General features: G+C 35.6%; 1 protein-coding gene across 1 annotated transcript in view; it reads right to left on the reverse strand.

Annotated features, from left to right (window-relative positions):
- The window catches only part of NAALADL2 (N-acetylated alpha-linked acidic dipeptidase like 2), a gene marked incomplete at both ends in the record, with an annotated part of 278850 nt that overhangs the window by 112275 nt on the left and 138760 nt on the right, over window positions 1-27815 (reverse strand). Inside the window, 2 exons of the mRNA XM_079539540.1 lie at window positions 270-420; window positions 22174-22293. Coding sequence (XP_079395666.1) covers window positions 270-420; window positions 22174-22293 — 271 coding nt within the window. The remainder of the gene's footprint in view (window positions 1-269; window positions 421-22173; window positions 22294-27815) is intronic.

Raw genomic sequence — 27815 nt, forward strand, 5'->3', positions numbered from 1 at the left:
GCTCCTTTTTTATAGAGTAAAAACAAGCAGACAAATAGTATACTATGTGAATATATCAATAAAAACAAAAACAAATAAATTACTTGAAGTGCAGACTTCGTGCCAAGAGTTTGAAGCAAAGCACTTTTGAGCCATGCTGCATTACACAATGTTCCCTTATCAAAGGTTACCATTCAGGTAAGATTTCATTTGGAGTTTTAATTCCCATACTTAGAATCTGCGCACAATTAAAATGTCCATTAACTGAATATGTCTCAGGCAGTACTTACCAATACTGGCATAGCCAGGTGTCGATGGATCTCCTCCACTATTCAAGGAAACCATAAAAGCTTTATCAGCAAGATCTGTAGTCTTTGGTAAATCACAAGGATCGACATAAAGAAGAACACCACCAAACCCTGCGTCTTCTAACAAAGAAAGCTGAGGAGAGAAAACAGGAGTAACTATAAAGAGAAGATATTAAAAAACGTTATTACTTTAATTACTGTTGGGATAGGGGCACTATATACATCAGGCTCTCACTCTAATATCAGCACAAGCAGATTAAAGACAGATGCCATCCTAAAATGCTTGTCATATAAATAAAGCAGCTATCCTTAGAAAAGACAAAATCAAAAGCCAACAAGACTGATTCATCAAGTTTCCCAATTCATGTAAAAATATTTTCAAAGGCTAACGACATCAAGAATTCTTAAGAATGACGTAACGTTGAGGAAACAGCACTGATGATCACATTTGAGATTTGTAACTGTTAGATTTTTACCTCTTTTACTGCGATACTGCCCAACAAGTTTGGTGAGCTGGAGATTATATTCAGATGAGGCTCGACTAGGCAAGATTTAAAAAGAAATGTGAGTGGAGTCAACTTTCTCTCTACTCCCTGGACGCTTGCTTAGACTTAGAAACCTTACGTATTTTCATGTGTTACAAACATGATCTTGAAAATTCCTTGGTGTTGAAACTAATCTCCGTAATGACTACTGAGCATCTTTTCTTGATTTCCCATACTATTAGCAGTACGACATTTCCAGTTAGTTTACCTCTTCAACGACATGTATCTTCAAGGACACTGACATCAGACTTGCATAGGATTTTGAGATACAGTTATTCTCCATTAAAGAGAGAAAATATCAGGAGTTTACTGTTCATTAAAAAAATAAAATAGTCTAGCATACCCAAGCCTTGGAGGCTGCCTCCTGTCAGACAGAGAGCTTTTATTCCGTTTCATTAGAACACCTCAGCATGAGTGGTGATGGTAATTAGCCTTCCAAAGAATCTATAGATCTGGGGTAGCCAATCAGGAAAACCTCCCCAGAGTCAAGGATGAAAGCATCTAAGCACCCACCAGAGCTTAAAGCAGTTTATAAAGATCAATTTTGACTGAAAAAAATTCAAACTTTCCTTTTAACAGAGAACTGAAAAATAAATAGATTTTGTTGTGAATTGGGTGAAACTGAATTGCGATGTGGAAATATCTCCATGCTACAAAATGAATTTTCTGTGTAATGCTCTGCATATTTTGAACTGACTGAAGATTACAACAATGGCACAGAACTCCATTAATTCTTCAGACAGAAGTAATTCCAGCTTTTAAGGATTATCTTACTACTCACTAGGCTCCACTGATGACTTTGCAAATGGCTACTGTTAGGTCTGACAAATGATACAGAGGAGGAAGATGCATTATAGATAAATGAACAGTCAGGACTGAAAATAACTGTTGCCTTTTCCTTTTATACATCCATATCCAGTATTCTTTCATTCATCTCTAGTCCTATATTGGCATGTAGGTAACAAAGATCGGGTCTGTACTGCACTTTTGAGGCAAGCTTTACCATTGGGATTTGGCCCCAAAGGTACTGGCAGATAGGTTAAAAAAAAAAATCAAATAGTTGGACATGACTCTGCTGGATAAAGATGCAAGAAGCAGGGTGCCACTACCCCACATGGCTGACATTAATGCGTTCTCCTATCTGAAGCTAGCACATGCACGAGTAAATCGATGGGTTACTGCAATGACCTGAATGCAGGAACAAATCTACCAAGGAGAGCTGTTCTATACAGAACTTCAGTGTGATGCATTAAGAACTCATTAAATACAACATCTCTCAAGTGCACTTTGAAGCTTATATATACACACTGATGAGGTTTTCAGCATGTGATAAATTAAACTAGCAACAGAAAAATGAACCAGATCTCTTGATTTTACAATTGGTTCCTTCTGCTACATTTTCCAGTGTGGTTCACAACAATCCACTGACATTTTCTTATTAAATCTAGTTCTGCTTTCAACTATGTTAATAGTTATTGTAAGCCTACAGGTTTTCAATCATTACACAATGGTTAAAAAAGTATCAGCAATTAAAACAATATACATTTTTTGCTAACTAGTATCTAGAGGTTTCTCTTATCTAGTTCTCATGTATTTTCATTACTATTCTAACAGAATTTAAAAGTCTATATTTCAAAAGGACATTTAGCACACCATGCTAAAAAAAAAAGTAGCTCCCATCTTTAAAACATTCATGTGCGCGCAGTTTATATTATTGGAAGAGTATGCATTGACTGTATCCTCACCAATGTACATAGATGCTTATATTAACAGTATTAGGCTCTACATTAAAACTATTCACATACTTTTGAAGGCCTTTCTACTGTATTCTCAGAATGTCTCTGAAAGAGGCTCCTGTGTAAGTCAGAACTGAAGGAATTATAACCATACACTGGGAGACTGTCACTCCTGTTAGTACTTTGAAAATTATATACCCAAACTCTCAATTTATGTAAAAATTCGAAAGCTTCAGGTCTCCTCTATCTAAAGCTAGATTCAAAATTGCATTATTTATTACAAGTCCATTTATTGTTAACACAATAAAATGTGGATGTAACACATTCATAAAAAAAAAAAAACCTAAATGATACTCCTGCTTATGTATTAATTACAGGCATAAAGGCGTAATCTCCTTTTCACTATTATTCAAGGGAGTCAACACAAAAGCACTCACAGAAAGTGGTTTTATATTCAAAGGCACAGTATGTGAGCATGCGTGCAAACATAAAAAATAAAGTGGAAAAAATAATTAGTACTGCAATGCAGTACACATTATATAATCTTATTTCTGATTAAGAGAGAAAACAACAAAGAAATATGAAGAACGACATATATGCACTCATTACGCATTACAGAAGATAAAGATTTCTAGTAGAAGATATTTCTACACGAAAATTAACAGGTAGGGAATGAGAGAATGTGCAAAACATGAGAGGCAAAACAATTTGCAGGAATTTTTAGAAAACTTAAAGTCACGTTTTATACTGTGAAATAAAATTCTGACAGATCAACATAGTTATCTTTGGCATATGTTACAAGCACAGCTCTCTATTTTAGAGTACGCTCATCATCATGTTTATATTTGGAGTACAGTGTTTATAATTGGAGTAAGACAATTGTATCATATTCAGTAACTCAGGAGTGTTTCCAATATTTGATAGGTCCTTCAGTAAGTGAAGGAGAAGAACATGCATCAAATGAAAAAAGAAGTTAACATTTCTTGGCTTTAATCTGTGTAAGCACCCAAATAACTCTAACACATAGGTTTTTGTTTTTCCCGAAGTTGACCAAATGCTCTCCATTTAAAATCACATATAAGTATTATGAATAGCAGGAGCTTCATCTCCAATTGCCATTATACTTCCGTGCAATAATCAACATTAATTACAGAAATAACTAACCAGTTTTTAACTAGTCCATTTTTCAATTCACAGACCAATGTGCAAAATACATGGTTCATTAATCTGAGACACAGCTTTACTAGCTGGACAGGCTACAAGTTATTAATTATTCTTCGGTACTGAAGTTCCAATTAAAATCATGAGGCTCTGAAAGGAAATCCCATCTCATTTTGCTAATTGGCAGCATGTAAAATTACCAGGCAAGGGTAAAGGGCTATTTAAACTCTTGGAAGACCTCACTGACACAATGCATTTCTGTTTCTGAAACAGATTACTTGAGAAGAAAAATACAACTTCACATACTGCAGATTTAATTAGATGCCAATGTCCTCTCAATTACCTATGATAATACAGGCTACATGGGAGACGCAATCAAGACTCACAGCAGAAAAATAAATAGATACACATCTACATTTTTGTACAACTCTTCTAAATTCCAGATTTCTAACAAGAAAGGAAGCAAAGGTCCACTTTGGCTTCAGCTTTCTTTTTGAATACTACTCATTGTTTAATCATGCCTACATTTTCTATCACAGAGGTCTAAGAAATGCTGAAAAGATTTTAGTGGCAAAATACTATTCGAACGCATTTCAGCTTTCACTGATCCATCCTCAAGGTACGGCATTAAGACAGTAAATGAGATGGAGGACATTACCAGTTTAATGGCTGACTCCACGGGGATGATGAAAAGAAATCTGCTTTTCCAGTTCAGCTCCAACACTGCCCTTGTCTAAGAAATGACACTATTCCTATATTGAACTAACAGGACTGGGAAAAGAATTCAGCTGCAAAAAAAGAACTGCAAAGAGCTTTAAATGCAAGCAACAGGATCTCATAAATGACAGGCTACTCCCATAAAGGTTTTTGAATGTAGGAAATGTACTGCACTGGAATTAAACAAAGTGTTACTAAAATACATTGCCACAGACATGAACAATACAAAATCGTGATGCTTTGCATTGCGGCAAGACCTTAAAACTTTAATGTACTTGCTGTCAAAGGCATGATAATATGAATTGCCATTCTGTGTGGAAAGAATCTGACATCTAAGACATTTTTAGCCATCACTTTCCAAATTGAAACCGTCATTCAACATTTTCAGAATGTTATCATTTTTATATCTAAAAATGATTTGAGAGATATCTTTCACATAGCAGTTATCCATTACTGCATATAGAGCTGACCCATTTCATCATCTGAGACAAAACAGACACAACCCAAAATACAACCACAAGAACATATTCTAACATATCCCGTATGTTCTAATGTTGCTGGCCTGAATCCCTGCTGGAAATTCTACCTCATATCTCCAGATGCCATTCACCAAGGAGTCATAAACTTCCTCTGCGCTATGCCGCATTCAAGAGCAGTCTAACAGCCTCACTCCTAAGCACACACATTTTGCATAGTAGCCTGGACACACTGTATGAACGTGCGTAATATGCTAGGAGCAAATGAAAAGGAAAAGGAAACAAAAGAAAATGAAGACTGGCAAGCAGCATTTGGAATCATAGTACGCATGCAAAGAACAGCAGCTCTGATGGCACTAAGATGGGATAACCTCCAACACCAACAAAAGGATCAAGATGTTGAATAAAGCATAGGTATTATAAATTGGCAGATTGAGAGTTTCCAAACGTTAATGCATAAATTCAAGTCACAGTTCCCCTTGCTGTATGCTAGCCTTTAAGACAGATGTCACAGCTAAGGAAAAGCCTCTTGAAAATTTCCCCAAGCCCCCCAAAATCTCTGAACCCAGAAGTAGTTTGCTTTGCCGTTCTTGCACAGCAGCATTTCCAACAACATGGTCTTGAATGTGCTATTAAGCTTATTATGAACTGGCTGCGTTGTCCCATACTTTCTCCTTTTGCTGTCTGCTCATCTTCAATGCAGTTTTACCAAAGAAAAGTCATTTGTTAAACATCAATTGTTTTTAAAAAAGGATTTTTTCCACAACAGGGTACTTGGACAATTAAACATAAACCAGATATACTGCCCGTTCGCTGCACTAGTCTTTAGGAACCTTTAATAGAAATTGAGTGCATATTTTATTGCCAGATCTTGCTTACCACTGCTAAGAAATTCACAACGTTCAATCTAATTAAAAATGAAATTCAACTACAATTCCCTAGAAACAAGGGCTGCTTGGACTCTGTAAGCTTCACTTAATTTATTCCAGAAACAACATAATTGAATTGTTTACAGTCCAGAAAAATAAAGTTTCATTATTTGATGAGCATATAATACCAAATCTTTTATATTGCTATTGTATTCCTACATCTTCAAGAAATACTACTCACATTTAAATAATTGCGTAGAGGAGCACTGTGTCTATAATAAGCATCATTAAATATTCAGTAAACATTAAGAAGAAACATTCTGGAAAAATGTCCAGATGAGTGACCTCCATAAAGCCATTTGCATTTCCTTGTTCATACTGAAACAGTTGTTTCTGGTGATGTTTATAGTTACTTTAGACTAGGGTTATACTCTATTACTGAGAGAACTAAGCTGAAGATCCATCATACAAAACACAATTAGACAAGTAAATAATTAAAATCTTGGTAAATCATCAGGAATAAATTGATCAAACTCCAGGTTATAGTTTATGCATTCTCTATAACTTTAAGCCCAAAAAACACCAAACAGCCAACACAACCACAGCCCTAAGGCAACTGTATGCAACTCCCCTTTCTTTTGTTCCGCTCTCTCTAGAAAACTGCCGTAATCTCAGCACAAGTAATTTGTAAATACTGTTTTCCCATCTACAGCACCTCACTTACAGAAAACCATAGCAACCAGTCTCCATCACTGACCTGCACTGCAAATAAGGCATAAAAACAGAAACAGTTTTCTCAGGTAAAGACTGTCCTCTGTCATCAAGGGAAGCCCCCATGTCTAAGGAGAAGTGGCAAGTGCAGTGAGAATATGGGAAGGAAAAAAACTTGTGCTGTAACCTTGGGAAAGGGATCCCCAAACTCTAGTGCTAGATTTGCTAACAGAAGTGACAGGTATGCTGAAAAACTGAAGACTTAATACAAGATGTTCTACACTGCTAGACATAGTAAGCAATCACCTAAAAGCCAGGAACGAGTACACTTTTGTGCATTTGATTTAGCTTAGCTGTTTGCTACAACTACTCCCGAGGATTCTGGGTGTCATAGGCATTATTCACTCAGCCTCTACATTAATTGCACATAATTGCCCACATTTATGAGTGGTTTCCACAGACAATGTCAGCTGTGGGTACGTAACGGCTCCAGATCACCAGAGTAGCTGATGTCTAATAGGCAAGGAACAATTGGGAAAAATAATGCTGTTTTTAAAATTGCCAAATAATAACTAACAAGAACAATAAGTAGAGAGATAGTGAAACTACTTGCATAACACCCCATCTGCTGTATCAAATACAGAGCAAACTTGTAATCTTTCATTCTCTCAACTTATGTAAGAGATGCAGTCCATACCTGGGACACGCTTGGGTGCCTTGAGTACGTTTTCCAGTACCGTAAGACAGCAAAGTTAAAATGCAAGCAGTCCAAGTCAAACTCTGATCAACCATCTCCAAGATAAAAGCAGGATTTAGACTTCACTAGCTCTGTGTGAGGTGATGTTACATACAATCTATTGAGGTATTAGCAGATGTTCTCACAATCCACGTAACAATCAGCTGTACATTTTTAATTAAGGCACATTTGCTGCCTCAAGCAATTGCATTTTAGGGCATCTGTTAGGTTGTTAAAACACAACTGCCTTCATCAGACCTGTGCAAAAATATAATCTTCAATTACTTTATTATTCTCACAATTATTGTCCTGACAGATTCTATGAAAAGCCACATTTCTTCAAAAACATAGAACATGTCCTCAGCACATGGGGTATGTTTTCTGGAGTATTACAATGTGCCAGGGTTTCATGTATTTAAAACACCTTGGGTATGATAGCAGTCTTCTTAGATATTGCATAAAACAATTGTTAGGTATTTTTACTTTTTGTTTGTTTAACGTTATGATTCTAAGTGGAACGTATAACTATGCAGAGTATGCTATATGTAAGCCTCAGGGATATCTATGTATCACCTAGGAAGACTACAGATTATTGATTGGTGGATGAGTATTTTAGTTTCATTTATAGAAAACAACAGCGTTTAATTGTTTAGCATCCCTTTAAGTAAATCAATACGTGAAATGAACTTGTCTTCCTTATTAGAAAAACAGTCACAAGCCAGAAATGATAAAACAGATGATCATAAAGAATATGTCCCAGTATATGAAGTTATTTCGAAAATAATAAATATTAAAGAAATTATTAAAAACCTTAGCAATGAAAGTTCTTCATAAATTATCAGTATTGATCTCTACTCCTAAGCTCCACTAGAAATCCTCAAATCCAAAATTTGGCTAGATTCCATTTGTCCATGGTGGATATTTCTGAAAATGAAAGATTTTCCACAAGACCTTTTTCACTATCTGTGCTACACAGGCCATAACCTCGGTGTATCTTTCCTATTGAACACCAGGGTCTATTGTAGAATATGCAGTAAAGAAAAGTGCCACTCCATGTATAACTTGGGCAAAGCACAACCACAGGAAATCTACACAAAAGATACAGCAGTGTTAAAGTCAACATTTGCAGCTTTTTCTTTTTTTTTTTTTCTTTCTTCTGAGGTCCTTTCTCTGTACTATTCAGCACATCAATAAATCAGGCCTTTGGCCCCTCCTGTGACCTACTAAATAGCCCATTTCACCGAACTGAAATAGTAGAAAGAGCTACACAAAGGAGGTCCAAGGTTGCAGTACTTGATGAAAACAGGGGTGGCAGCTATATTAGTCTGGCAGTCATAAAGAACTGCAAAGTCGTCCATTCGCCAAGAGTTAAAAAAAGAAAAAAAATCACAACAAAAACAGCAGTAACACTAGTATACAATTAGTGCCAAAACATCCATCCAAAGTTATGGCCTTGCCTTGTCACAAAGAAGGAGAGAAAAACATCAAACGTAAAAAAATATGCTCACATTATTGTCATAAAGATTTCTTATGCAGTGATTAGGAAAGGAAGACCTCAATACCAAAAGTGGTTAAGAAAGATATGCTGGCAACATATTGCTCCCCATCATTCCTCTCACCAGCTGGGTCATGGACAGCAGCCATAGCAAATTCATGAGAGATTCACTAGGTCATTTTTACCTCTCTGACAATTTCTTGGGGAAGGTAAGGAAAAACTGAGAGAAAATATCTTTCAAAACCTTGTATGTTAAAAGCAAATACTGCTCTCTCTAATGGCCCCACTGAAAAGATTTAGCACCACTTACAGCTCACAGAACTACACTGAACTGACTTCTAAACGACATAAACATAGAATACTGAAGTTAGATGATGAATGAAAAAGAAATACAATGTAACCCATGATCAATCAATTTCTGTTACACCACTGCTTTCTCTTGAGACAGAACTTTGAGTAAAAGCCTTTGAAGCATGCACTGCTTTATCCTCCAGGAAAAACAAAAAACCAAAAACAAAACAAAAAACAAACAATAAAAAACCCCTCATAAATAAAACCACCACAAAAAAAGCTCAAGCAATACACAATATTATGCTGCAAGGCCATGCAATGACCCTTGTGACATAGAAGTGAATATGACATTCATATCCTCTGGTGTTCAGCACACTATTGGGATATAGACAAAAAACAGAATAATTCTTCAGATAAGTCTCATGTAACATCTTAGCAAAAGAGACAAGCAGAAAAACAGCATAAAAAACATTTCTGTATTCATCTATTAATTGCTTTTCTCTGGTGGTAGATTAGCAGTGAGGAGTAATCTTTGCTCTTACAACTCTTCATCAAGGTGATAAGGAAGCCATCCCAGACTTACAAACAGCAAGCTTACTTTTGCATCACTACTTAATGGAAAATGTAAAAACATTCACTACATTAAGGATATTACTACTACTTGTTACATAAATCTTTTTTGCCTTTTAAGTCTTCATAGAGTTGCACCAGCTTTACACCCATTTAACTTGCCTTTTATTTTGTTTTGGGCAGCATTAAACTGCCCTTTGAAACAAGATGTCTAAAGATAATGATCTGCTCAAATGACATTCCAAGAAGACACAGACTTTAAAGGCAGCTCTGACAGTAAAATTCTTCCTTAGCATTGCTCAACTCTTTTCACCCCATGAGACAAACTTTGATTATTGGAATATATCATCGACATTGAGGTCTGTCTCAGAAATACTTACATTCATTTCAACTCACAGTCACTGATGCTAAGTTCCAGGCTTATCATGCATTTGTTTAAATTTTGAGTATTCCTAATTTTTGCAATAACCTTTATTTCAGAATTCACATCAACAAGTTGGTGATGGACAAACACGCTTTCAAACAAGGTGTTAAGTCAACAGGTTCTTACTGCTTTCCATAAAAGCAAATATGCAATATTGGTAGAACTGATTCTTTTACTCCAGCTGGAAAAGTAAGTCTAATGACTGAATTCAAAATGAGGGTAAAAGATCATTGGAAAAAGCTGTGGTCTGCTCTCCAACAACAAATCAGAGTTCTTCTATTCTTTGGTCCAGCCATCTTTTAAAATACTTCCTCCTGTGTTTTTTTGTTTGCTTTCCCCACTCCCAAAGAACTAAGCAAGGGAACAAAATTGCTGTAATTTTCCAGAAAGCACTGTTAACTAATCTGCCTTTTTGCATTCGAGTATTTACTCGGATGGCCTTTCAATAACAATGAAGTAGTCAATCCAGTTATTTCCATTTCTCTGGAGAGGCTTAATATTTTTTGGAAAAACATACATTTAAATGTTGTACTTTTAAATGTTTCTGTTCTGAAACACACAGTTCTAAGAAGGACACTTCAGTATGATGATCTCCTAGCAACTAGAAGGCAGCAGAGGTACAAGTTTCAGATCAGAGATCAGGTAACAACAGAAAGTCTGAGAAATCCTCTCAAGCCTTTGCCCAATTACCACTCAGTTCTGAATTTACACGTCTGTGATGGTTGTGGTTCTTTCCAAAGTCTCTCACTGCCCACATTTGAGACAGATGCAAAAAAAAGATAAAAAGCTTTTGAGGGTCACACATGTCTGTGCAGAAGATGCATCTGAACTGTACTGATGCTATGCTATGAGTGATATACAAGTCTCTCTTTAGTAAGAGAATAACTGCTGCTTTATTTACCTTCAGACATGAAGTACATATTTATGAAGAATTCAAAGAACATACCTTTTTGTTGGTGTTCAGCTAAAGAATGTTCTACCAGTGACATTTTTTCTATATTAAACTATGTTTATTTAAAGATTATATTTATAGTCTTTGATATTGCCAAAATTATATTATATTGCTTACTTTATTCAATGATTAATTTCCAAGACCATATGCTTTCTGTGTCTACGTGCAGCTTGCGTTCAGTTACATTTATAATAAATGCATCTAACAATAAGCACAGGAATTACATTCAGACAGTTGTAAAACTCCAGGCCGTATATCATCATACTTCTATTACTGCATTATCACCACACACCATCCTTTCTCCTCTAAATTTCCTAAAGCAATAAACATAACGTATCAACCATCAGCATAAAAATCCCAAATGGCTTTTGCTAGAAAACTCAAGTATGCGGATTTCAAGATACATGTTATATAAACTTTGTCCAAAAAAAATTATTAACAAATTGATTCCAAAATGAAGCTGTAAGATTTGGATTCAATTTGACCAAAATATTAACAAGATACCATTATGAAGTCTTAAGTTGTCACCAGTTAACACAAGGAAGTGTTGCTTCCTCTTTAAGGAGATGTACGTGTCTTTGAGCATGACTTTTTTCCTCCTTTTGGAGTACAGTTACTCCAAAACTGTAAGGAGTTAAAGAATATGATATGGTAATGTTTAAGATATTTTTTCCCAAGCTCTTATAAACTTCTTCAGAGGCAAACCAAACTGTCACGTAACACACCTTAGCCATCAACTAACTATTTAAGAAAAAGAAAACTTCAAAAAAAATCTGCTTACATGAATGTTATTTATTTAGAGACAATAGACTTCATATATCTGTTCATTTATCTGTAAATTTTTTAAAATGCCAAGACCTCTGCCTCTCATGATTAGCTAATTTCTGATGAATCACAACACGCTGAAAATGAATGAAATAAAAAATAAAAACTATTTAGTGAAAATTTCTCTAATTTTATCATATTGTATATCACACTTCCAACACCATTTTAGTTGGCTAAAGCAAAAGATATATTTTAAAGATGGTCTCATTAATGTCAAGGGTAAGGTACAGTGCAAATATTATAATCTACTTCTCAGATTTTTTAAAACAAGAAAGGTAGATGGTGTTTTGTGAGACTGCTGCTACACGTAGTACACAGAAAGAAGAGGCTATGCACAATTCTCCTACTGCATTCTGAATGTCTTCCCTGTACCTTATTTTTTAAGCTTCATGTTTTAAGCCTCTTACACTGGAGCCAAATTACACTACCAAGCTCAGCCTGTGTAAAGCTTATAACATTTGTCTGATATGGGAAACAGTAGATCCAGTGTATCACACGTACACACGATGGCCTGCGTTGCTATGAGTGCATATCTATTGAAAGAGAGCAACTTCCATGGCAGTCAGGTGTACAATAACTGCCTCGTAATACATCACAAAGATTTCTTAAACTTGGAATCCAAGAATTACCTGAACCAGCAGATTTGAATTTGGCTCGTATACGCTATCATATGATAAACAGACTGTGACATGGTCAAGTGGTTAAGTGGATTAAACATCATCTTTTTTTCTCTGAGGCCAGAATGAAATGAGCTGCTAGGTCAGTTCCTTAATGGACAGTTTATATCATAAAACCATCACAGATAACTGAATACTGCTATAAAAGGCAACATAAGCACTTCCCGCTCTCAGAAAAAAAAGCAAGACTGACTTGGAAATGAAAAATATGCTTCCTTTTAGCAAAAAGGTGGTCTCTGTAGGTCACCTCAAGGCCATTCTGAAGCCATTTGGTAAGAGTTCTTACAACAGCTGCATAACAACTTTGGTGGGAAAACATAAATAAAAGGTTCAATTGTCAGTGCAGGCACTCCTTCAGCCTTCACAAAATGCAAATACTCTGTCCTCTGTGTAAAACATTACCTATATCTAGACATAAGTGTCTTGCCCTGACAGACTCAGTCAATGCAGATGATTATTTACAATTACAAGGTTATCACTAGCAATGCAATTTTACGATTTTTTCTTCTTAAATCTGATGAAGAATCTGATTTTTAGAGAATTTTGAGGGGGAAAAGTGATGGGAAGGTGAGAAGAACTATCAATTCTACTATTTATCTTATGGAACCCCAGGATGATTATGTAAAGTAGCCTCCACCAATTTTAGCCTCCATCAATGAGCGTCAGGAAGCTCAACAGTCCTTTCACATACAAGATCCTTAGTTGACCTCTTTGTATCAAAGAAAAACAAAAACAGTTTTTTTCTTAAGACAATCACCATGAATTATCACAACCTTAGTTTTGAATGTGGAGAATTAACTGCATTCAGAAAATCGCCTAGAATCTATTCAAAATTGGAACAAAACAAAAGCAAAACAGTACCAAAAAACCCCTAAGCATACATACAAAAAAACACCACACACGAAAGCCAGACACACTTAGAAATATCGAAATATAGGAGGATAAAATAAATTGAAGCAAATTGCCATTTATTTAGATTTGAACCTAAACAATAAAGATAAATTTAATGTGGGTTAATTTTCGGTACTGCCAGTGAGTTAATTATTCAGATCTAAAGATGAAATTTAAATGCCTCGGTTCCTACACTGAAATGCACAATATTCCTGTTTAGTTATAAACGCGTTAATTGTAGAAATACTGCCTTCTGCACAAAAGCATCATTTCATGTTCTGTCAAACAAAATATTCTGAGTGACTACAGTTGTAATTGCCAAGAGTGTGCAAATGTATTTGAAACGATGGAGTCAGTGTTCTTTTCAAATCCATGTCTACAAATCAATAACAGTATAAAGGTAACTTTTTGGCTTAGTTATTCTAGGGCTCCCTTTCACCACCATGTAGAGGGAAAAAAAAAAAATGAGAAAATGAAAAGATACAGTACCAAAAGCAACCTGCTAGCCCCTGCCAAGAAAAGAAAAAAAAAGAAAGAAAAATAGACTTTCCCAAGCCCCGAGGACAAGCAGTTACATATTTTATGCAGCTATGTTTCACAAAAGCTATAGAAAATCTAAAAGTGGTGCATTAAATAATACTAGGGAAAATGATTAAAAACTTCTGTAGGCTATAGAATGTAACGTCTAAAAATCTGATTCTGCTGACACCGATGAAAAGGCTGGCAATCAGCATTCAGCAGGTCCACAGTTTTACTCGAAGTTCTGATCACAATGCAAACTGCAAGTGTATTCGTAAGGCCAAAATTCAGACTTTCACTGGCAAATCACAAGCAGTAAACCAGTAAACTAGTTCTCACGGACCAACTCTGAAAGCTATACAGAACATAAATGCATATCCAGCCAAGTTCTGGACCTGGATATATTTCTGCAGGACCATCCCTAAAATTATTTCTATTCACAGACCTCACTAGGTTACTGAAACTTTTTTTTTTTTCTTAACTGTGCAACTTAGATGCATTTTAAAAGGACAGATAACAAAATAAAAATATAAAATAAAAGTAAAAAAAAAAGGAGGTACTGTCCTATGGTTACTATGAACATGAAAAATAACGAGTGTGCATGGTACTGGTCTATAATTATCCTCTCAGAGTTTTTTGGGTGAGCAGTTGGGATGTCTGATGGCATGGGGCGTATCACTCCACCTACTTCAATATCTGATACTTTTGAAGAACCTTCAGGCATATAGATCTGTTCTGTCAGAAAGATTTTACACATTAATTCCATCTCTGCTCAAAGCTCTCATATCTTCTGTTTTCTTTTCCACCTTCTCAGCTGTTGTTGAAATTGAACAGTATGTGTGAGGAAAAGAGGCCCATATCATTTGTGAACGGTTCTTTTGTGAAGTCCAAGTTCAACAAATGTGATGGGCCAGCTCAATTAGTAGCTTGCGGAAAAAAAATTCCCTTAAATTCCTTATATAACCAAGCAGCAGAAAAAGTGCCAAGGCCAGAAATATAGCTAGTGCATCTGATTTGAACAGTTTAGGTTTTATGATGGAAAGACAAGGTGTATAAAGCATCTGATCAGCTGTGAGGATGTAAGGCTCTGAGGTACAAATCGAGGCAATGGATTTCTTTGCTTCGACTGTGCTTTAGAATAATTGCCTCACAACAAAGCTGCTTTGCTTGACTTTGCACTATTTATCAGGACTCAGTAAATTGGACTCATAGGACTCAGTAAAAATTGGATGATCACATTTACTATTCATTTTTTAAGGGTTTGATAAAATAGAAAATTATGCTTGTCTTCACACCTCAAAAATTCAGAAAGAGTTGAAGACGACACCAGAATCTGTGGGGTTTTTCTGTTTGTTTTTTGTTTCTTTAAAGAGTCAGCCACCTTCCATTTTGAATGGAAGCCACTTACACTCTCAGTCAAATTAAGAATGACTTACTAACAGGAGGAGACCTGCTATAAAATGGTCATCACATTCCCTCAGGAAATATTCCCTCAGGAAATTGTGATTCATAATGGAGTTGGATTAATTTTTCAAAAGATGGATTCAATGTTCGTGCAATTAGAAATTCTACTGAGTATAGGAATATTTAATTTCCTAAGAGAAAAACAAGTGCTCAGTATTACTGAAGACAACAAGAAAACATAGGCAGTGAAATAGCTAAGTGGAACTTCAGGAACTTTGGTATCAATCCAGAAGAGAAAGTAATAGAAAGTAAAGAAAGTAAGAGAAAGTAATAGAAACTTCAACTGGGAATACGAATAGGTACACAAGACAACAATGACTATGGAAAACATTCTGGAAAAATACTGTCACATCAGAAATGCAAAAAAATCTATGGCTACTTTTGGTTATTTATCTTGTGTCCCCTCATTTACTCTGCTAATAGCACACTTCTTCCATCCAAACAAACACACGGTTTTGTAATTGAATAGGAAATGAGTAATAACCGAAAAGTCCTTTCACTGATGCAACCAAAATGTTAATTAGTAGAGAATATTGACAAGCTGTGCTACAATTGTGCTTCCACCCAGACATCAATTGTTTTTCTCCTACCCCACCCTTTACATATTCATCTTATGGCTTACAAGCCTGAATTACTTTTCTCCATTTTTACTGCACAGAGTAAGAATTCTCTCTCTACTTTTATTTACTGCAGTGCATTTGACTAAAGGGATAAGAGAGCAAATTTTTGTCAACTATTTCATATTCATAAGGAGGGATACAGATTGAATTTATAACCATACTGGCATTGTTTCTTGTTTAGGTGGTGTGGGTCACAGTACATCATCCTTCAAATGCTGGAATAAGTACAAGGTAAATTGACATGCTCGGTTCAAATTATTTTGAGTAGAACAGCTTTCCATGAGCAGAACAATAGAGCTCAGTGTGATTTGGTTCCCATCAGTAGCACAAAACCACTCTTTTGAGGTTTTTTGTTAAATTACCAGCAACAGATTTCAAGTCAATACATCTCTCAATTTTCTTTCCTACAGTACCTCACACAGAGACAAAACCCTATCAGAATTGGCACTTTCACTTTAAGCTATGTTTTAAAATGTTTGTAAATAAAAATTTGAAATATGACTTTGGGATGAAACATTAAGTGATAAATCTGTGGAGTTATTTTTCCTTTTTTAACTCAAGCATGCGTATTCTATGGGATGGGGATGGATTTTTCAGTCACTCAAACACAACACATTTAAGACCTCAACGCAGGATGCCTTCTCTAATTATCTGCTATAGCTTGTTCCTTCTATTCAAAAGAACAAGGCAGAATTGTCATCAAAGTTGGTAGAATATAATTGAGTATTACATCTATCAATCTTTTAAATTGGATATGCTTTCAGATAAAGGAAGACCTATGGTCTTCAGAACACAAAATTTCTCACTAAACAGCAGAATAGCTTGCACATTACCATTCACTAAAACATGAAATCAGGAAGAGGTAAGTAAACAGGTGACTAAAAGTAGCATTCAGAACAAGATTAACGATAATATGAAAACAATTACATAAATGATACTTTCACACAGACAATTTGTGCAGCTTTTTTTTTTTTAATATTGTAAGTGGGAAAAAAAAAAAAGCAATGAAGCCTTCTTCCAACTGGAGCTGTTTGAGAAGAGGAAGGTTAAGAACCTGAGTGAATTAAAATTTACTAAATCTTTGGGAGAAGAAAGGGTTCAAGAACACTAAACAAAAGCTGAAGACTTGTAAGAAGGAATCCTCTACAAACACAAGGCAGACAAAGACTACAAGAGAAGGACCACAAGGCAACCAGCGGTTCCTCAAAAGCAAAGTAAGAACATACTTTGTAGGAATACAACTTGGCCAAACCACAAACTCCACATCAGCAAATATGACCATCATCAAACAATCTGAAATCATTCTCGCCTCTTCAAAAGAAACTCATGATTATGGCAATTGGAATAAGATTTTAAGAAGATAATAGATAACAGGAATCCTGAGAAACCAGATGCTATTCAAATGAGCGTTACTACATTTAAGCCAATTGTAAAAACAGAACAAAGGAAGAGGTTTTGAAGAAATTCATGACCAGGCTCAGATGAAACACCAACTACAGTTTTGGGGCAAAAAAAAACCGAACAAACATCAGATTCAAACTAGCAGAAAGGAGATCAATCTATAGAACAAGTGAAGGTTACACAAAACAATATGAAAAAAAGACCGGAAGAAACAGCTTTTTCAGTCTAAAAAAGAGAAAACTGAAAAGCATGATAGATAAGACCTTATTGCAGAGGAAAAGGAGCCTGCCGTATTCTCAGCACACAGGACAAAATTAACAGACTTTATGTGCAGTATTGAATGGCGCAGTCCAGGAAATAATAACTGAGGAAAACACTGAAATTTCTACTCTGGAAATACTTAAGAAAGACGACAAAGAATTACCAGGAATCACAGCAGATACAGTAGGTTTACCCTAAGTAATGCACTACGTAATCTCTTCCAATCCAGTTCTGCAGGTCTAGTTTTATATGCTTCCATAACTTTTATTCATACTACCTACACATACAGCTTGAATTTTCAAGAAAGGCTTCTCAAGAGGATATAATATCATCATAAATCTCGCAGTACAGAGGAAGTGAGTATGCAAACACTTTAGGTGCCCTGGAAAAAAAAATCATCCTATGAAACAAAAAACCCAATGTCCTTAATAATGAAATGCATACGAGGTGCTTAGAATCCCTGGAAAAGTTTTAATCAGTATAGTTTGTATACATGCACACGTAGATACACGTGTGTATAGGCGGAAGGAGCAGGAGATATAAGGAGAGACAGAGTCGTAGTTGAATGGAGATTTAAAACGTGATCTTCACAGTTGTGTATGCTAGCCATAAAACATGCCAGATGAAAAGAATCCAACGTTGAGAGAAAAAAAAAAGCCTAACAATGTAGAAAGTAGAAACGTGCAATGACTTTCCAAACTAAACTGATTTTAAATGCAGTTTTTAAATAGAAGTCCTTTTCTAAATGACTTTTATTCTATTTTTCATTTACTAAATCTTTGTCCATAAGTGGCTACCAAGAATCCCTGCATAAAGATGCAAACATCCACATTTCTAAACTTGATGACAGTTAAAAATCAGTTCTATGAATATTCATGAAGGCTGTAAATATTTTTTAAAAAACACATATTTACACATTAGTACAACATTTTCATTTAATGAATGTAAGAAAAATACTAATGTGCACACATTGTAAAGATTAAGTAATCTGGCCTCCAGGGCTATTGCTACTTTATTAAAAGTTCATTTAGGATAAAAGTTATGGCTTTTCCTTGAATCCCCAAACTCAAAGATTAAATCGTGAACCAGACTCACAGCATTCTTCAAAAAATGATTTCAGTCATGATATCTCCAGTCTGAATATTGACATTACTGTGTTGTTTTCTTTTCTGGAGAAAATAACACCAAAAAACAACAACATATCCCCCTAGCTTTCTTTATGTGCTCACAGTCATGACATATAGTCAGAGAAGCTTTAGGGCAGAGTAGCTGCACGCTGGTGAGGTGGTTTAATCAGTCTTTTTGTCACCACACATTTTATACCATTGAAAGAGGATGTTTGTGTCTACAGACACAGCAGGAAACTCAAGCTGCTCCTTCCAAGAAAGGTAATTTACACCACAAATGCAATTTGTTTCATCCCTAGTAATAAATTTAGTCATCTTTCCCCTTCTTATTCAAGAACGTAGTGAATGTGTTCTGATCTACTGTATGTAACTACTCACTGAAGTTCACCGATAACACAAGTTCCAGCAAAAGTAATTACTGTTTGTAGCAGATTTTCCTTTTAGCAGAATACTAGAAGGCAGTCACTTTCAATCTGAAGGTGGGAGAAAACAAGCATTTTCTCTGGAAGATGGTTCCAGAAGTTGTGCTTCATCTACAATTTAAATTTCTCTAGTTTCAGCTTTCACCTTAAGGAAGATTTTTTTGTTCCAAATCAAGCCTCTCTATACTTTGAAATTATCAGGCTCTTAAAAATGTTCTGGTTTGTAGCCACGGATCTGCTCTAGGAGTAATCGAAGAAGTTTGAAAATTGTAATCATGTCAGTGACTCTGCCTTCTTCCCGCTGTAACTTTCTCCAGCTCTTGAACCATTTCTATCATTCTTTCACCCCACTTTTAAGACTACCATTGAGTAATTTCAATATGGAGAGAGGGAACAAGTGAGACTTAAAAGTAAATAATACGAAAATACAAAAGATGAGACTAGGAAGAACATAGAAAAACAGTCTAGATGGCAGTAAAAGACAGAAAGGAAAAAAAAATGTACCCATGCAATAGAAAACTCAAAACTGAAAAACAAAGACAAGATTAAAAATTGTTATGAAGAGGAAACCTCTTCAGGCATCTTGGTGGAAATCTTATAAAAATAAGGCCCAAAACCTAAGAAAGATAATTGGACAATATAAGGTAGTAATAATGAGAAATTAAAGAACATTAAAATGTGAAAAATGCAAGTTGGACAGAAAAAATAGAAAGAACAAGATATATATACACATATACAGTGACACCTCTGTTATGACCTAGTGTTCTGTTTTAATGTGATGTAAAACCAAGCACGTGGACGACAGAGATAAGGAAAATAAAGGCAAAGGAAAGCACCTGCTACAACAGACTCAGTAAATACAGAAGCAAACTTTAGGGGAAAAGGCAGACAAGAAATGCATTCAGTGGTGAGATATGGCGCCCATTAAGACTAGCTGTTTAATGCAATCTTTCTCTTTTAGTTCAAATATTTCCTACAAAAGACTATTTCTATCCTCCCACATATTTTCCTCATATTTTTAAAAGATTATGGTCATTTCGCAGCCAAAGAGGCACAATTTATATCCTAAAAAAGAGAGTTTACAACCTCAGAAAGAAGAAACAAGAAATAAAACCAAATTTTCTACGTGTGTGAGATGAGTACAGGTTTGAGGGATTGCTGTATTTTCCCCTCACGACTTCAGCAACTGTTACTAAAGTGACATCAAATATATGTAGGTGACTGTCTCCTTAGTTGGATCAGCAGTATGTTTTCAGTCAATCTCCTGATCATCAACACTGATCACACTTTGGTTCGCATTATGCAATGCTCTGAATATACAAAAATGGATAATTTTAAAAGAGCAAATGAGTGCTCAACTACTAATTAGCATGCACTCCTTTGGACCAAACTGCTGTAGACATAGTAAAAATACTAAGACAGTTGTCAGGATCAACTATGTTGCTCTGCTCCTTCAGCTGTACTACTTGGTAATTTAGACATAATAAGTGCATACAGAAATAGAATTAAATTGGAAAAGGTGTCTATTCCATAGACACTGTAACAACACTATTATAGCAAGCTTTGCCTCTTTATCAAATTCCTATTTTATGAGCTCCAACTGCTATTTCATTATTTTTGTCAGTTGGCATTGAAATACAGTATAAGATCTATCAGCGGAAATGATGCACAACAGCCAAGTTCCAGCAATGATAACTGACCTTTCACAAACTTAATTAGATTGCAGCTAAATAATGTAGACAAACAACTAAAGCTACTCAGTTGAAAATGGCATTTTTATTAAGACAAATATTATCCCTATTTAAAAAAAAAAAACAAGTGCTTATTTTCTAAACCTGTGTTGTGGTCCCGATTGTACTTTCTCGTGGCTGACAGAGCAGATCCTGATTCTGTTAATTATAAGATCTGGAGTTACTGTTGTTTTATAATTGCTACTGTGAATTGGGAATGAATCGTTTAATTATTTATTGGGCTAGTGTATTTTCTGAAAGGCAAAACAGTATTCTGCTTAGAAAATATTTGCAATAGAAAACAGTTACTTGATATTCAGGGTTTAAATGCGTTTTATATGTGGACTCCATTACATCTAATTTGCAAATGGACTGCTGAGCTCCAACTCAGTGCTCTCTGCTTGGGCTGGAGTAGTAGGAGAATGAGCAAACACATATACATGTACCCTTCTCCCTACATAGCTACAGCCAAAGAACAAAGAAAGGGAGGGAGTAGAAAAAGAATGCTCACTCTGAACCTATGGAAACTCAACTACAGGTAAATCCTGGCGAATTTACAAGAGGAACCTGTAAAATTAACAGAAGTAAGGATAAATGCCTGTTTGCTCACACATTTTGCAGCAGAAACACCATGAAAATTAATGCTGTTCTCCAGCTCAGTCTCTCCCTCTGAGATGGTAAGGATGGAAGGAAGAAGTAGGAAGGCAGTGGTACCTTACCCACAGAACATGGCTGTATCATGTAACAACGAAATCAAGTTACAGTGTGATTTCTTAAATCCATAACCAATGAGATAGTCCTTCTATAGTGTATGCTATTGCTTACCTCACAATCTCAGTGCTTTCAGCAGCACATCTGTAGTGAGGGCAAAAGCGCTGCAGTTTAGACCTAGCCCCCTGGGACTGGAAACACTCTCAGAAGCTGAGGGTCAGGTGAGTACACAAAGTACTCTGCTTCTTCTACCAGCACACTCAACCTATAGCCAGCAGGTTAAGTGCTACATATAATAACGTGGAAACAAGATTTCAGCAGCCTTACCTGTGCAGTTTTTCGCAAAGATGCAACAGCTGATTTCAGCTGCCTCCCCCCCCCCAACCCCCCCCCCCCCCCCCACCTCATACTTTATTATTATTTTAAGGATTTCTTCATTTGCCAAAAGGCTTATAGTACACAGCTAAAACACAGCAGGATACTGGGGCACTCTAAGATACGCAGCAAAACAAATGTTACACGTAAGAGGTACTGTAGATCAAGTGTAAAACTAACCTTATAAAGTAAAGGTGATTGTCCTAGCTTCAGAAGTGCAATTTTTTTGGTCACATTTGTAGCGGTTTGAATTCGCATCAAGTCTTCTATGGTCCCATACTGTATATCAACAAGTTCTGCCTGAAAGAGAAGACAAAATTCAGGGCATATTGATAACTATACAGCAGAGAGAGTGTTCATTCCACAGAAACAAAGTTATCTGTGTAATTACAAGCAGCTGGGAGTTCTGTTTAACCTTATTTCTAATCACTGGAATAGGAAGACCTGTAAGAGCAAAGAGCTTGATAATTAAATCTGACAAATACATTTCTGTCTTGGCGGTTTTCAAGCAGTTCCTCAGCAGTGATAAAAATCAGAATTTTATTTCTTGCCAATAATAATCATAAATGCTGCTGATTTTGATGAGAATTCCTCCTCATTAGTTAAAGGAATGCAATTAGAACTATGTAAGGGCTAATAACTAACCTGTACTTTACCTTCCTCTACTCTTTAAAGGAACCAAAGTCTTGTAAAGCATTTCAAGAAAGAGTGAACGATTTAGCAGGTCACGCGACAACACCTAGGTTTACACACTGTACCAATAGACAGTTTTATTAAGGGGTCTTGAATGCTCATTGAGTAACCTTGAAGTACTTATATGTTATCCAGCATTAGATAAAACATTTACAACAGATTATGCCACACTGATGCTTGAGCTTTTCTATTAATGCTTTTATATTATTTAAAATCACATCCAACTAACTATAAAGTCTTTACAGGATGATCTTTGGCACTTTAGTTAGAACAGCGCAAGAGTATGTCAAGCAGGGACAGTGATAGATAAAACATTCAAGAAGTGTTTCTAAAGATTTAGGAAGTATACATGTATTTATTAATCCATTTATGTTTATATACATATATATATCTACATATATATATGTATCTACATACGCAAATAAAATTTAAGAGTAACCAGCTGCATTTGTCTGGCACATATATAGCAATTGTCGAAGACCAGGTATGAAGATAATTAGTTTTGTATGCTGATTTCAGAACACCAAAGAAAATCTTGTACCTCTAAACCCTTTGCACAGTTTTCACATAAAATACAAACAAGACAACACAAAAATATTACACAAACATTTAAAAAATAAAACGAGACGAGCAGTACAGGATGGAAAATTTCTCTTTCATTTCAGTTTCAGTAACCACGGACTCACTGCCAAAGTCAACAGTTCTGGCTTTAGACATCTTCACACAAACTGTTTAAATTCTTCCAACAGTTATTCTGGCAGTGTAGGATGTGTGAAATTTCACTAGATTCCTAAACGCAGGTATTTTAAGAAAGTGTTTACTCTTATACAATTCTATCTGAACGTTATGAGCTTGTGCTTTAACACGTGAATTGAATTCATAAATTTCTTTCTTGCCAAAGTCCATGTCTTCTTAAACACGTTTCATTAAATTTTCAAGTTAACAAGTTTCTAAGTCCATAACATGTCATCAGTGCTGCATAAACAGTCTTTAGAAAGCTCAACCAAAGTAATTAAACACTTCTGTAACAGAAAACACCAGATTTTACACCAGGTACTGAAATGTAAGAGCAAAAAATCGTGCACTTCATACAGAATTCTTTTTTTTTTTTTAACACGTGGGTTTTCACTACATAAAGAACATGAAAACTACTTAATATAAAAACTCAAATCATAACTATAAGCTGAAATACAATATAAACTTTCCCGTGTGATTGTTATATTGAAAAGTATGACAAAATCGCATGAATTAAGTTTTGGTTCTATTGCAAGTTACGATACATTTTACTTAATTTGATGCTCCTGTCTGAAAAGATCTCACAGAATTAATGCAGTTATGCACAGTTCATCTCAAAAGAAGAAAAGGAATTAATTCATCAGCCTACTTCCCAGAAGTTCTCACAGATTTGCCTTATTTTGTAGAACTTGGCTTTATTTTCATTTGTACCTACAGAAGTCACTGAAGCAAAATAATTATTGGTCTCAAAAGTCTTACAGTTTGAGAGCTTATCTATGAGTTGATTTCTGGGGAGACTTCTAATCCCTTTGGACCCAACGCTTTTACCAATTACCCCCAAACAAACTGAAATCAGGGCTTTCATCACTCATATGAGAAACTGCACTGCCTTTTCCTGAGGCAAAATCAATACACAAAGGTATGACATAATGGAGTATCAAATCATTTGCTTCTACAGTGTGTCTGTGTGAAAATGCGATGCCTGCTCATATTCACAAGCCTCTTCATGTTATTTTTGCTAGCTGCTCCTCCAGGGTGCTATCCACCATTCTGTAAAGAAGAATACTACATGTTCGCACAATTATTAATCTTTAAAATATCTAATTATTAATCTTTAAAAAATTTAGTGACTGCTGTTTGTTAATTTATGGATGCAAACCACACTTTCAAGTGCTGCTTGCTGGTCCTTTCCAAGTACTATACTGACTCTACAAGAGAAAAGTTTTTAAGATTCTTCCTTTTTTGTACACCTGAAATCAATGTAAAATTTGTAATACATAGAGAATCATTCAGCTCTAATTAATTACATACTATACTGCAACACGAGCTCAGAGTAGTCAGTTTTGCTCTTACTGTAAGTGCTGGGGCTCAACCAATTTGATCCTTTATTTCTAGTATGAAAGATTAAAAGTATAATTTCAAAATAATGTTAGAGAAAAGTATATTAAGCCAAAAAGTGCTACTCTCTCAATCATCTGCTGAGAAACAGCTATTTATGTTGCATGAAGTTCTGTTTTAGTCACAACAGTCTTAACTCAAAAAAATAATGAATAAAGATTAGCTTTTTTTTTTTTTCCTGTTTTAGAAATGCTTACAATGGGAAATATTTCTCATTTTATAGATTCCAGATTTAAGAAAGTAGAATACCCCACCCGCAGAAACCCACGCTTGATATATTGCTTTCCTTTGGTAGGATAATTTTATTCATAAAACAAAAAAGAACTCATCCTTTTATCAGATGCTGAAAAAGAGCACTTGTATACTTGATTTAGATACGGGAGAGTAAATCCTCTTACCTTAAACTAGAAAACGACTAAACAATGAGCTGTTTCATCCATTTGAATTGGGTACTTACTCTTCAAATCGCTATGCTGTTTCAAAGATACGACTATTTCAGAGCAAATTGTGATGTGCAATATGGAGTTCAGAAGTATTCCCCCACGCGTGAAATGAAGTAAGGGTAAGTAATAAAACAAACATTTCTAGGAAAAGTAATTATTTTATGTTAGACTTATTATTAGTTTCTAAATCCCAAGATGACGCTCAATGACTTGTAAACATTCCATCTTAAAAATTATGATAAAAAACCCACAAAATCTGCAAAGTCAAGCATTTTGAAAATGCCATGATCAGGGAAGCCAAGGGTCTTTTCTCAGTCTCTTTTACTTCTCTCCAAAATTAAAGAGAATAAAAAGCATTCTTCACCCGGTCAAGGGTAGGAAAAAAAAACAAAAAACACAATAGCTAGCTCTTGGAAAAGAAAAGTATTCGTAACTGTATGAAGCAAGTGGCAGTCAGAATCCTGAAGCCATCATATGCAATCTTAAAAATTCGCTTTCTTAGCAAATACTATCAGAATTAAAAATGTAAAGAACAAGTTAAATAGATCAAAAATAGATGAGAGAGGGATAGAAACAGACAGAAACAGATGAAGAAACCGTCAGTATTTTACAAAGCTGAATGCTATGTATACAATTTATTTAGGACAATTACTCATCAGAATTAAGACAATTCACCTAAAGAAAATGATGGACCAACACCTCAGTCTATTGTGTGTTCACACATACTACATCCTCTTATTTCATTCAAATCTATGACCTTCATATGTCCCTCAATATTCAGCTACTGTTTTTAGGCTGTCGACCCAATAAAGGTAACAAATGTGTGACCAATCACAGGTAAATGACCTCCAACTATTCCTCCTGACAAATGTAAAAACTTAAATGTACATTTGCAAATCATATTGGAGCAGACAGTAGTTTGTGATCAGCACCTGAGATTGAATTTTATTAAACACTTCACTATAATTCATTTGCACAGCACTGAAACTGCGATTGAAGGCAACATTCAGCACAGTATAAAAGTAAATTCAAGCTGGCTGTAGATTAAAGTTGGACATCAACAAATACACAGAATACTCTGCAAACATAAAAGCATTTCTTCACTAAAATTAGGAAAAAGAAAAGAAATAACTGTTGTGTCCAAGCATGCCAACTCATTCATCAGTATAAGTTCTCTTACACTTTCTGTTGGGGATGCTTCTCCCATTATAGCCAAAAGCATGCAGCTGATACCCAATGAACCACAGCTGTCTCCCTCTAATTGCTACCACCCAAACCTCTCTCTTTGCCCTTGTTTGAGCAGCCAGAGACAAAATGAACTACCCAGTCATAACAGAACCTGGATGGAGAATTAAAAGACCTGTGTTGGTAGGTTTTGCAGCATACGTCTCATTACCACCTCTGGTTTAATTGAAGAGCTGAAAGCGCAACTAAAAGTAGCTGCAGCCTAACTATTGAGGCCTCTTACAGTAATGGCACTCAATACAAGTGGAATCAGCCTGCTGTTTTGTGGTTAGGATTCACTGAAGCCAAGAGCAAACACAGTAAGTTTGGTTTCCTCTTGCTAGGTTCAGCATTGCCAAAACAGAAAAAGATAAAAGAAAGCGTGACCATACAATCAGTAATATTTAGAATTACATTTGATGCACGACGTCTGGGCAGACTTGAATCACAAAATTTGAGTGTTGCTCCAGATAACGTGATATGTTTGGGGTCATTATTAAATGCCTATTTGTTCACTAAATAAAGTATTTAGTCGTCTTCAAACAGATTGATGAAATTCTTTTGTGCTTTTTTGCACCTTACACTGCAAGCTTTTTTTACTTCAACATTCATATTCACCCACTGAAATATCAGAGTAATTCCATATGATCCTCAATGCCAACTAACAGTCAGAAAGGATTCTCTGTGTCTAGATTTTATCATGTAAAATTGCAGTAACATCTAAAATTGTAATTTGTTCAAGAGTGCAATACCAAAACAAGAGGAAACAATTACGTCCCTCAGCCTCAGAGTTTGACCTCACAGAGCAAATTTAGTTGCTGACACATTTCAGGTGCTCTTTCCTCCCCTCACCATATCAGGGAACACAGCTCCATTCCAGGCAGGAATGTTCCTACAGGTTGCTTGTGCTGTTCCAGTATCATTTTTAGAGAGACACTGGAATTTAACTTGTTGGCTTGCTTGCTCTTTATAGTTTATAGCAGGTGTTCTTATCCTGCTATCACCCATGGAGACTGAATTAAGATCGAAGCCTTTTTATAGCCTACAGAAAAGAACCTCTTCTGTGTTTTATGGTTACAGAGCCCCCAGATAAATCTGAGTTGGCACAGTCTGTCCCCTGTTGATAATACTTATCCAGTAGACTCCTCCCTCTACATCTATTCTGAACATTATTTTTCCTTCTTTTCATTTGTTTTTACTTTTTCGCCCTCTGCTCATGATTACATTCTTCCAGTTTCCCTTAAGCAGAAGGAAAAACTAATATCTAAGTGTAATTTTTTAATTCATGATATTCAGTGAGATAACCAATGTGGCAAGCCTCGTTTTTTC

Source organism: Tetrao urogallus (assembly GCF_951394365.1).
Source record: "Tetrao urogallus genome assembly, chromosome: 9".
Taxonomy (NCBI): Eukaryota; Metazoa; Chordata; class Aves; order Galliformes; family Phasianidae; genus Tetrao; species Tetrao urogallus.